The sequence below is a fragment of the Canis lupus genome, chromosome 6 (genome assembly GCF_048164855.1).
Source record: "Canis lupus baileyi chromosome 6, mCanLup2.hap1, whole genome shotgun sequence".
NCBI lineage: Eukaryota > Metazoa > Chordata > Mammalia > Carnivora > Canidae > Canis > Canis lupus.
The window spans coordinates 76500631-76513002 of NC_132843.1; the positions used below are offsets into that span (position 1 = coordinate 76500631).

The 12372-nt window shown below is 40.6% G+C and overlaps 1 protein-coding gene across 6 annotated transcripts in view; it reads left to right on the forward strand.

Moving 5' to 3' along the window:
• Window positions 1-12372, forward strand: part of LOC140635953 (uncharacterized) — an 83795-nt gene that overhangs the window by 38105 nt on the left and 33318 nt on the right. For 4 of the 6 annotated variants that reach the window (XR_012033308.1, XR_012033309.1, XR_012033307.1 and 1 more), the window contains exon 2: window positions 9338-9452. Coding sequence is in view for 1 of the 6 variants with exons in the window: in XM_072831300.1 (XP_072687401.1) it covers window positions 9338-9452 (115 nt within the window). In the remaining 5 variants the exon portion in view is untranslated. Of the gene's footprint in view, window positions 1-6677; window positions 6780-9337; window positions 9453-12372 lie in introns of all 6 variants that reach the window. The other 2 variants (XR_012033303.1, XR_012033304.1) reach the window with 1 other exon arrangement.

The window sequence follows — 12372 nt, forward strand, 5'->3', positions numbered from 1 at the left end:
TCTCTTTTTAGGTATATAAGCATTAAAAAAGTTGAAAGTTACAGTAAAGTTAATGACTTAAAATAGGGTTTAAATAAAAATATGACTGGATGGTCAAATAAGGTCATTAGATTTCAGTGCCTTTCCATTATATACATGGAAGCAGTGTATATATGCATTACTTATGGAACTCCCCCCAAAATAGAATATTAAAACAGGAAATCATCCACAAGAAAATTTTAGAGAAAAAAAGAAATGAAAATAATAAAAATTACTGCATTAATAATAAGACCTGTGCATTTTATGTTAATTTTGTATAAAAGTGAGCTAGATATTCTCCTGGATAATCTTTCCTGCCAGTCAAAATGGCGCTTCGTATTTTAAAATTGGAAATTCATATACTGGATCTTTTAAGATGCTCCCATGCGTGTGTGCGCACACACACACACACACACACACTTTTCCTTAGGTCACTGTAAATTAGCCAGATGTTAGTAGTGGCTGTCAGAAGGTGAGGTGGGTGAGATGGAGGAAGTCATCCCTGCCAGCGCCATGCCTCCGAAGCCTGGTCCTAAATTCTAAATCAAGTGTTCCAGAATTCTAAATCAAGACCTGTGAAACTTGATTTTGATCTCCACCAGTGTGGATATTAAAAAAATACAACAGGTGGAAATGATTGGTATAATGGCTGAATGTTTTTTGTCCCCCAAAATTCATATGCTGAAATTCTAACAAAAAAAAAAAAAAGAAATTCTAACCCCTTAGATGGTATTGGGGGTGGGGCTTTGGGGTGATTAGATCATGATGGTGGACCCTTCATGAATGAGATTAGTGCTTTTATAAAAGAGATCTCAGAGATCCCTCACCCCTACCATCTTCATGCGAGGTTACAGCAAAAAGACAACCTTCAAGGAAATGGACTCTCTCCATATTCTGAATCTGCCAGTGTCTTAATCCTGCATTGCCCAGCCTCCAGAACTCTGAGACATACATTTCTATTGTTTATGAGCCACCCAGCTATTTTTTTATAGTAGCCTGAAGGGATTAAGGCAGATGGCTTTCCAAGGAAGAAAAGATTCTTGTCACAGAGGGGTTTCAGAGTCGTCATCTCATGGAAATCTGTCTTCATCAGTGTGGGGATCAAACCATAGTTGGAGGATCCTGATATTAGCATATAGAAATGGGATGAGGGCAACTGAGTTCCAGCTGACTGAAAAGTAACCAGAAGAGTTCTAAAATTAAATCAGAAATAAGAGAGTTATTATAATTAGCCACCTGAAGTTGTCATTAGAAAGGAGGCTCTGGGTCACTGTTCCCACTAGTTCCCATTACCTTATAGAGGAAATGTATGCTGTGGTAATAATAACATTAAAAATGAAGACACAGGGGATCCCTGGGTGGCTCAGCAGTTTGGTGCCTGCCTTCGTCCCAGGGCCTGATCCTAGTCTCGGGATTGAGTCCCATGTAGGGCTCCTTGCATGGGGCCTGCCTTCTGCCTATGTCTCTGCCTCTCCCTCTCCCTCTCTCTGTGTCTCTCATGAATAAATGAATAAAATATTTTTAAAAAATGAAGACACATAATAGTAGCTAATATTTATTTATCAATTATATAATAATAATAGTGATCATCTATTGGATGCTTTCTATATTCCAGGCACTATTCTAAGTGCTTCCCGTAAGACTTAAAATATTTACCACCTATAAGGTAGATACTATATGTCACTCCTATATTGCAGATGAGGAAACAGACCTGAAGACAGTAAATAGGTTACCTGCAGTCAATGGACAATTAGCACAGTTAGAATTCAAACTCAGGCACACTGCCTCCAAAGTCTACCGTTAACCATGTTATGTGTCACTCCGTTTAATCTTCCCAGCGACTCATTACTTTAGGTACTGTCATTATTTCCATTTTCTAGATGAGAGAACTGAAAGTTAGATAGGTTAAGTAATTTAGAAAGAATTTCTAAATTTCTTTACTTCAGAAAGTAACTGATTTCTGAAGATCAGTCGGCAAATTACTAGGTCAGAATGCAGATCCCGAACTTAAATAAAAGTTCTTTTAACCACCAAGCCCATACTCTTAGCTATCACAATGTGGCACCTCCTCCAGTATGTGAACCTATACTAATTTCAGGTAGTAAGGAAGGAGTTAAAAATATACTCCCAAGTCCAGTTCCACGAGCCACTTTGGGTGTTGGGCAGGGAGTAAGTGGAGCCTGCAGGGCTCAGCATCATGGGCTCCGAACAAAGGCAGGGCAGGCAGGGGCTGTGTCATTACATCCACAATCTCAATGTCAGATTCTGAATCAGTTTTACATTTTAGTTTCTTTGTTTTGACCCAATTTTTTACACTGTGTAATTTTTTAATATTGGTTCTTTCTATCCTATTAAGTCATCCCTTCCAATTTTGGAGCTTCTGAACCTTTGATTGATCAGAATTTGAATTTGCATTAAAAAACAAACAAACAAACAAACAAACAAAAACAGAGAAAAACTTTCCAGAGATTGCATTTTCATTGACATTTCTACACAAGTATCACCAGCCACTCTAAATATGGAAGAATCATTCCTTTTAAGGACTCTCTCAATTTTTTTCCTCCTCTCTTTTACATGGGCCTTTTTTTTTCTTCCCTTCCCCCTCTCTGTCCATTTTGCCAATTCTCTTCATCACCACTGTCCTCTGAAGCTGATTTAGGCAGAGTGAATCAGACAACGGTATTTCTGACTTTACTCATGACTAACAACATTTCCCTGAGGAGGTAACTTCCTCCTTTATTTTGTTTTGGTTTCTTGATCTTAAAGATGGCCACAAAAACACTAGATATCCCACATAGCTCAAGCAATGGCGTGCCAAACAGAGCATTTGTCTACAAAGCAGTATTTTCCCTCATGGATTGAATTCAGCAGGTGAGCCATTGTGAAGCTGCCTCTGGGGTCTGTAATATTCCACTTTTAGTTTGGCTTGGAGCAGAAGAGTCATTTAGTACGGTGAACAAGTTAGAACAAGCCTCCACTCAGTTATAAGGCCAGGTTCCTTTTTTTTTTTTTTTTTACTTTTTCCCACCTCAACATGTGGTGAATTGAACAAAATTGAATTAGATTCATTTCTGTTAAATCTCTTACCCTGGGTGCTTGAACTGTTGCTTCATGTTCTAAGCCTCTTTCTTTAAAAAACAAAACAACAGGGATCCCTGGGTGGCCCAGCGGTTTGGCGCCTGCCTTTGGCCCAGGGCGCGATCCTGGAGACCCGGGATCGAATCCCACATCGGGCTCCCGGTGCATGGAGCCTGCTTCTCCCTCTGCCTGTGTCTCTGCCTCTCTCTCTCTCTCTCTATGTGACTATCATAAATAAATAAAATTTTAAAAAAACAAAACAAAACAAAACAAAACAACAACAACAACTCTTGCCATAGGATTTAAGTTTTGAGTAAGAAACCAGAGCTGTAGGAAGAGGGGAAAGAAAGAGGAAGAAAGAAAGAAAGAAAGAAAGAAAGAAAGAAAGAAAGAAAGAAAGAAAGAAAGAAAGAAAGAAAAGAGAAAGAAAGAAAGAAAGAAAGAAAGAAAGAAAGAAAAAGAATGAATGAATAAATAAATAAATAAATAAATAAATAAATAAATAAAGGTTTAGTGTGTCTACTAAGAAACATAACTAAATTTGAGTCCTTCAGTCTCTTCAATAAATGGTGCTGGGAAAATTGGACAGCCATGTGCAGAAGAATGAAACTGGACCATTCTCTTACACCATACACAAAGATAAAATCAAAATGGATGAAAGATCTAAATGTGAGACAAGAAGCCATCAAAATCCTAGAAGAGAACACAGGCAACACCCTTTTTGAACTTGGCCACAGCAACTTCTTGCAAGACACATCTATGAAGGCAAGGGAAACAGAAGCAAAAATGAACTATTGGGACTTAATCAAGATAAAAAGCTTCTGCACAGCAAAAGAAACAGTCAACAAAACTTCTAAAAGACAACCTACAGAATGGGAGAAGATATTTGCAAACAACCTATCAGATCAAGGGCTAGGATCCAAGATCTATAAAGAACTTATTAAACTCAACAGCAAAGAAACAAGCAATCCAATCATGAAATGGGCAGAAGACATGAACAGACATTTCACAGAGGAAGACATAGACATGGCCAACAAGCACATGAGAAAATGCTCCACATCCCTTGTCGTCAGGGAAATACACATCAAAACCACAATGAGATCCCACCTCACACCAGTGAGAATTGGGAACATTAACAAGACAGGAAACAACAAATGTTGGAGAGGATGTGGAGAAAGGGGAACCCTCTTGCACTGTTGGTGGGAATGTGAACTGGTGCAGCCACTCTGGAGAACTGTGTAGAGGTTCCTCAAAGAGTTAAAAATAGATCTGCCCTATGACCCAGCAATTGCACTGCTGGGATTTACCCCAAAGATACAAATATGCAGTGAAATGGCAGGACACTTGCACCCCGATGTTTATAGCAGCAAAGTCCACAATAGCCACACTGTGGAAGCAGCCTCGGTGTCCACGGACAGATGAATGGATCAAGAAGCTGTGGTCTATGTATACAGTAGAATATTCCTCAGCCATCAGAAATGACAAATACCCATCATTAGCTTCAATGTGGATGAAACTGGAGGGTATCACGCTGAGTGAAGTTAGTCAATCAGAGAAGGACAGTAATTGTATGGTTTCACTCATACGTGGAATATAAGAAATATAAGAAAGAAAGGGATTTTAGGGGAAAGGAGAGAAAATGAGTGGGAAAATTTAGAGAGAGTGACAAAACATGAGAGACCCCTAACTCTGGGAAACGAACAAGGGGTAGTGGAAAGGGAGGTGGGTGGGGGGACCGGGGGACTGGACGATGGGCACTGACGGTATGAGCACTGGGGGTTATTCTATATGTTGGCAAATCGAACTCCAATAAAAATATATACAAAAATAAATAAATAAATAATTTGAATCCTTACGATTTTCTCTTGCTGTCCTCAAGATAAAGCATATATTACATGACATTCTCCCTTTTCCCTCTGCCAGCCTCCTAAGCAGGTTGCTGTCAGTGTTTGGTAGGCAAGAGAACTTAAATAGGAATCAGAGAACTTTGATCTTACTTTTTCCCCAGTTTCTCCAGTAGCCAAAAGGATGTTTATAGACTCAGCAACCACTTATTGGGCTTTCTATGCACCAGTGAAAATTTATTAATTAGGATCCACAAAAGAAAGATTGGAAACCTCCATCATGAGGTGCCAACCTAACCCCACTGTTCCTTCTTAACACTTATGAAGTCGGTTAAATAACAAAAACACAACCGAGTACATTTTAAAGATCTAATTGGCTATACTCATCTATCCATGTGTTAGGAAGCACCCCATCTAGCAAGTAGAGGGGAGATGAGATGAGATGCTAAGGAAACAGAAAGTTGCATGTGTGTGTGTATGTGTGTGTGTTTTATGATTTTATTTATGTATTCATGAGAGACACCGAGGGAGAAGCAGGTTCCCTGCGGGAAGCCTGATGCAGGACCTGGGACTCAGGACTTGATCCCAGGGCCCCCGGGATCATGACCTGAGCCAAAGGAGATGCTCAAGCACTGGGCCACCCAGGCGCCCCCAAAAGGAAAGTTTTTTAAAGGTGAAAAAGGAGTGGAAAATAGGAAACAATTAGCAAAGAATCCATTATTTTAGGCAAGTTTACCATCCTAGGGGGAGCGGAAGGGGTCTCTCAGTAAATTTCCTAGTGCTGACCAGGCAGTTCCCATGTTGACTGATTAAAGGTTGCATTTCTGGGGTGGGGGGGTTGGAGCTGTGATAGGGGCAGGCCAGGTCCAGGGGCCCTGAGGGGATCCCACAGGACCACCAAGAGGACTTCTGACTAAACACAGGTTAGAAATCAAACTCGAACCCAGCAGGGGGTGAAAGGACAGTGTTTTGAAGGTATAGAGGGAGTGCAGGTGCAGTGTGCGGGAGACTCAGAAAGGACCCCAGCTATGATCAGGGTCTGGGGTTTTCATTGAGGATGCGTGTGTCCTCTCAGGCAGCCAGGGCCTGGTTAGAACAAAGGCGATGGCCCAAAGGTGTTCTGGCCTACGATAGCTCCGTTGGGTTCTGGTCACCTGGTCCCTCCTTAGACGTTATCTATTCTAAGGAGATCACTAACTCCTTGTCCCTTACAAGGAGGACGTACTGGATTGGCATTACAAGGCATGGGCAGGGTGGGGGTGCAGGTGCTAGCATGATTAGAAACAGGAAAAGGAGCAAAAAGCAATTTTTATAGCATCCTTCAGTTTCCCTAGCTCAACGGCAGTCAGGTTGGGTAGTTAAGTCTTGGTACATTGACCGGGGGCCTTGACCCCAGTGATGCCATTTTGGTCTTGTCATTTTCTATTTAACAAAACTATAAGCAACTAATTATTAATGCATTGTGTGTGTTTGTTTAATGTCCATTTCTCTCCAGGGCTATGTGCTTCAGGAGGACAGAGTCTGTGAATACAGTGTTCATTTTTGTAAGCCCAGTGTGGAACCCAAGGCCTAGCACAATAGTAGATACCCAGTAAAGATAGCCTGCATCTCAGAGGTTAGGATTGTGCACGACCAGACTATTAAATAGCTGAGCTGTGATGAGAACTCAGGTGTTAACCCCAAGAGGAGTTTCTGTTCTCAAGTTATTTCCACTTGCGTACGCCATTTGCTTTTCAGAGCTCAACTGAAAGAATACGAGAATACATGGAGGCAAAAAATGAAAACCCTACTGTGAAAAGATGTGAAATGGGTCTTTTACTGTGATGGCCTAACCTCCAGGTAGGTCACAATCAAATCATTTCTAGAGTTTCACTGAAGAACACTAATTTCCACAGGAGAAAGACCCTAGGGCTTGTACTATTTACTATAGAATAAGGTGGAATTATTCAGGTTCCCTACTGTACACTACTTTTTTAGAGGAATAAGTCAGCAAAATGCCAAGAGTGTTTTACTTCTCGTTCACCTCCCTCTTCCAGTCTGTGGGGTTCCCATTACAGGAGGTTCTAAGGCTGCCTGACTCGCTATACCAATTTCATCCTTGAAGATGGAGATGTTTACACTGTAAACATTAGTGTATTCTAAGTTTGTTGTGTTTTTCATTTTAAAAGTATTCCTCAGTATGCTTTCTTTGAAAGAAAAATCTTCAGGGACACCTGGGTGGCTCAGTGGTGGAGCGTCTGCCTTTCGGCTCAGGGTATGATCCCGGGTCCTGGGATCGAGTCCTGAATCAGGCTCCACACAGAGAGTCTGCTTCTCCCTCTGCCTGTGTCTCTGCCTCTCTGTATGTCTCTCATGAATAAATAAATAAAATCTTAAAAAGATTTTTAAAAAAAGACCAAAAAAAGAAAATAAAAATCTTCATAGTGAAAAAAAAAAAAGTTTAAGAGACAATTTCAATAGACAGTAGACAATAATGTCTGGTATTGTTTTAAGCATAGAATCCTTCAACGTCATTCAGGAATGAACGTTATAACAACTTTCCTGCAAATGTGACTGAGGAGTAAACACATGAGTAAAACATACTATAAAGGAGTTTGGAGGAAAAAATACTGCTACGTTGTTCTGGGTTGAGATTTTGAAAGTATTCTCATTCACAGTAATAATTGCCAAAATACAGGGTCATTTTCCAAGAAATTTATGTTTCTTGGACTTTCTGCTCCAGCTGGTGTATTGATTTGACGGAGCTCTGTTCCAAATCTCAGTTCCAGCTCATTGCCCGTTGTATCCTGTAGCGATTACAAAAGATGGTGGTGCAGGGTCTTGGGGGTGGGGGGTGGGGGAAGGAGGTGGTGGGAGGTGCAATCCACCTCAACTTTGAAAAGCCCAGTGTTGACCTGCATTTTTTAGGATGATATAGTCATTTAGACACGCTGATTGACTACAGATCCTCCCTGCTTCTGGTTTTTTTCTACGCAAGAGAAGACAGGCTGTTTTTGCAATAACCTTTCTCGCTCTGCCCACACTAGTGGCTCCATTCCATGCTCTAAATCATTGTCTTCATGAGGTTTAAGCAAACCTCCTTCCAATGCTCTTCAAATTCAGTGGCATATTATAAATCACACGCTGGCTTTTTCAATTGCCTGGGCATTATTTTGAAGATCTTGGCCTATTTTTTTTTTTCAAGCAGCAGATTTGTGGTAAAAGCTTGGCCGAATTTTCTTTATTGTTTGCCAGATTTTTAATTTTAACTGTAGAATGTCCATTTAATCTCAGTTGTAGCTTAATGGACACTCTCTCTTACTAAATAATTTCATTTCATTAATTATGATATTGTCCTTTAGACACTTCTTGGGGACTTACAATGGTTTCACATTGGCTGCTTATCAGGGTCAGACTTTCCATATGGTCTTTTAAAGCTGAGCGCTATGAAGTGAAATGTTAGCTAAGCTTACCTCCCTCTCCCGCAAGTTATCTTCACTGCTTTTGGGATCACTGTCCTCAACATGGCAGGTTTCTCCTCCTCTCATGCTTTTCTCATGGACTTCCTACAGCTTTCTAGAACGCCATCTCCGCCTCCTAGACCAATGCAAGTGCCACCACTGGGGCCCATATTCTGTTCCAACTCATGTTCCCTTCTGCTCCAACTCGTCCTCTTTGTGAACCACTTACCTTTTGGCCACTGACTGTGTATTGACTTTGGCTACAGACAGACCTGCTCTGTCACTTTGTTGACATTATTTCACGTCTCACCTTTAGTCAGCATATTCGTCTATAACAGAAGAAGAATAATAGATTGTTAGGAGAATTATACGTGTCACACAAGCAAAATATTTAGCTCATGACAAGTACAAAATGTGTTTATTCCATTCTCTCTTGCCCTACAATTTACTTTGCTGTTTTTATGTGGTGAAGCCCTGATAATTCAATAAAATCCCCTGAAGGAACAGCATTGTATATACATTTCTTTTGCAACCTACAAAAGCCTGCTCTACATGGAGGCATATAGGACCTGAAGGAAAAAAGATGATCAACTAGAGTACAAATTACTGTTCTTCCTGAAAAACAGATGAATGAACTATGGTCAAGTCTTGTGGACTTGGCTGTGAGCTCTCATTGAGAGGAGAGCTCCTGATGGTTGAGTGTTAATCCCAATGTGGGAGCAAGGTCTGCAGACACACTACCCGGGTCCACACTGACTCCACCACGGGCTAGCTGTGTGCCCTGGGGCAATGCCTCTGTGCTTCAGTTTCCTATTCCATGAAACAAGGATAATAATGGTGAATGGTACCTACTTTATGTCTGCATTGTATTAAATGAGGGTGCACACACACACACACAGAGTATATAAGTGCCATATAAGTGTTTGCTGCTATTATCATTACCCCATTGTTATCCAGAGAGCTGGGTAAGAAGAGGCAGCTGTTGTCATCTGAGAGGCAATGCAGCCGAGTGGAAAGAGCACAGTTTGGATTCAGATAGACCCGCATTCTGGAAGGCCTTCCTTCTTTCAAGGTAAGATCTCCTGGTCTAATTTCTAATACATAAGATGAAGCTGATCCTCCTACATCTTTGTGAGGGTTATACTAGATAAAATACTAATTGTAGATCACTTAGCGCTGGGACTAATACAAAGAAGGTCCTCAAAAAATGGAACTGATATTATAATTATTGTCATTATTATATTTCACTTACTGTATTTTAAAACAGACCATTATTCTTTTTACCACCAAGAAAGGAAGAAATACTGCCAATTACATAATAATGGGCCATCACGATGTGATGTATTCAATTTTCAGATAAAGATGTGGGAAAAAATGTGCTTTAAATAAATGAAAAATACTAGTTTTGCTAGGTGGGGGATCACGAACTGGCTCATGACCGAGGGAGGCTCCCCGGTCTGGGAAGTGGAGACAGAGAGAAAGAAGTGTACAAAAGGCTGCCCCTTGGTTCGTCAGGGGTTTCGGGGCCTGAATTCTTAGACCTCAAGCCTGGGTATGTGAGAGTGGATCATTTCAATTCCCATAAGCACTACAGAAGACTACTAGTAACCCACGCCTTTGCCTGTTTTTCTCTTTCTTCCTCACGTATCTCGCCATGAGTGTTTCAACAAAATGCAACTAAACTTAAACTAGACTGAAATATTTTTATGATTGCCTTTTCTCAGGCTTCTCTGCTTTAAATTTAAAAATAGCCCAAACACAGAAATTGCGTAGAAGTTTTCTTGGTCTTCAAGGCTTTTCCTTTTTAAAGACAGCTGCATAAGACTTTCATTCCATTTCCTCTGAGTGACCATGAGAAAAATCTCTCCTTTGTGTTTTTCTGGTTCTAAGACCCTAGAGAATAAATTGAGTTGTTGGGACATTGCCAGCTGTGTGATAGGTCTACAAGGAAAACAATAAGCAATCTTTTCTGTTTGCAAAGACTAAATTCAGAGACTACTGCCCTGACAGGTTACACATAAAACCAGCCCTCGCTCCTCTCCTGCAACCCCTCTCCTGATTAGCTTTTCTTTGAAGGTTGAGTGAGATGAGTTAGAGTATCTTTTCCATTTCAGATCCAGTGGATGTGGGGGTGTTGCAATTTACACACAGAACTCAAAACTTCTCAATGCCAGATTCTAAATCATCACTATCGCTGAGTTTAGTCTAGTGCCACTGGCCTCATCAGACACATATTTCTCTCTGTCATAAGGGATTGTTGGCCAGCTTATTTCAAAGTCTTAGAACACAACTGTTTCCTTTTCATTCCTACACATTTTTTCACTCAATATCAGCCTAAATAACTTTTTAAAAATTGTATATTATTTTATTGCCAAGTAACGCCGCATTCCTACTCCTATTTCTAAGCATATGGCACTCATCTTCTTGCCACTGTAGGGAGGAAAGGGCCAACTATCAGAGATCAAGAAAGGGATCTCAGAACAGGACCATATGTGGTGGGAGAAGAGCACTCCTTGCATGTTTGTACAGTCTTTCTATTTATAGTTGCAACATTTATAAGCTGGCCCCATCAGATAGGGACATGGAGGATATACATTCGGTAGTGCTAGCTAACTAGCTAAGTACTGTAAGAAATTTCCCCACTCACGCAATAGTTACATCCTAGTGACATTTGGAAATAAGGTGAGAAAGACCCTATCTCACACACACAAAAAAAAGATTATTTCCTCCTGTAAGTAAATCTAGAGGGGAATTTTCTAGATGTGGTGATGCTACCCCCTGAAACTGAAAAATCAAGTTTCTCAAAGTTGATTTGACCAGAATATATTAAGATAGAATATGAGGATGCCTGGGTGGCTCAGTGGTTGAGCGTCTGCCTTTGGCTCAGGGCGTGATCCTGGAGTCCTCAGATCGAGTCCCACATGGGGTTCCCCGTAGGAAGCCTGCTTCTCTCCCTCTGCCTGTGTCTCTGCCTCTCTCTGTGTCTCTCATTAATAAATAAATTTTTAAAAAAAAGATAGAATATGATCAATTGACCCAAACACCCCTACAAAGTGTCTCCTGCCTTGTTCTCATTTGTATGATCTTTCAGAGCAAGCATAATCTTGCTTGTATTTGAACCTTCTACTGTTTTATAACAATGCCTGGCCACTTGTAGGTTCTCAACAAATCTTAGTGTAATTCCACCAAGCAAATAAACCCTTTTAGCACCTGGTCTGAATTTAGTGTAAGAATTCCAAACTCACTGGAATTGTATATAAGCCATAACACAATATAGGCCATAATTCCAAACAAAGACATGTTGGACACACATTGTAGAACTTTTCAGCTAGTAAAGGAAAAAAATCCTTTTCTAACTCAAAGTCATAAAGAGTGCTGCAGGTGGCTTCCCTAAAAAAAGAAGCAGATCCTAAGATGAAATCAAGCATGTGAAAGTTTTATTAGGGGACAACACATAAAAAAAGAAAAAAAGAGAGAAAGCAGGATCAGGCAAGGAGCTGTCAAACCGCAGTGTAGATTCCACAGTCCCTACCAGCACCACCCATCCAAGCAATTCCTCATTGGTGGAAATGGCTTGAAGCTTGAATTACCACCGTGCTCAGTCATTGGCCAGCATCTTCCCCAAGAACAGCTTGAATTTGGGCTAAAAGCTGATGTAGTTCCAGACCACGCAAATAGCTGGAGGCTGACAGATATCCACGTGCTTGGAGCTAGCCAATGAGACCCTCCTTGAAAATGGATCTGAGTGGTGCCTTTTCTTGTTTGCCATGAAGAGGTTCTCTTATGTTTTCATTCAAAAGAAAAATGCTTTGATTTATGAGGATTTTATTTTTGAGTATGGTGTGAGGCTTCTAAATTGCTCTATCCTTCACTGAATGATCTGTCTCAAAGAGTTTTAATGTGACCATTTAATGTGCCATTGGATGTGTTATTGGATAATTTTTTAAGCATCAGAAGAAAAGTCTCGTCAATCTTTGGGCTATGCACCATGT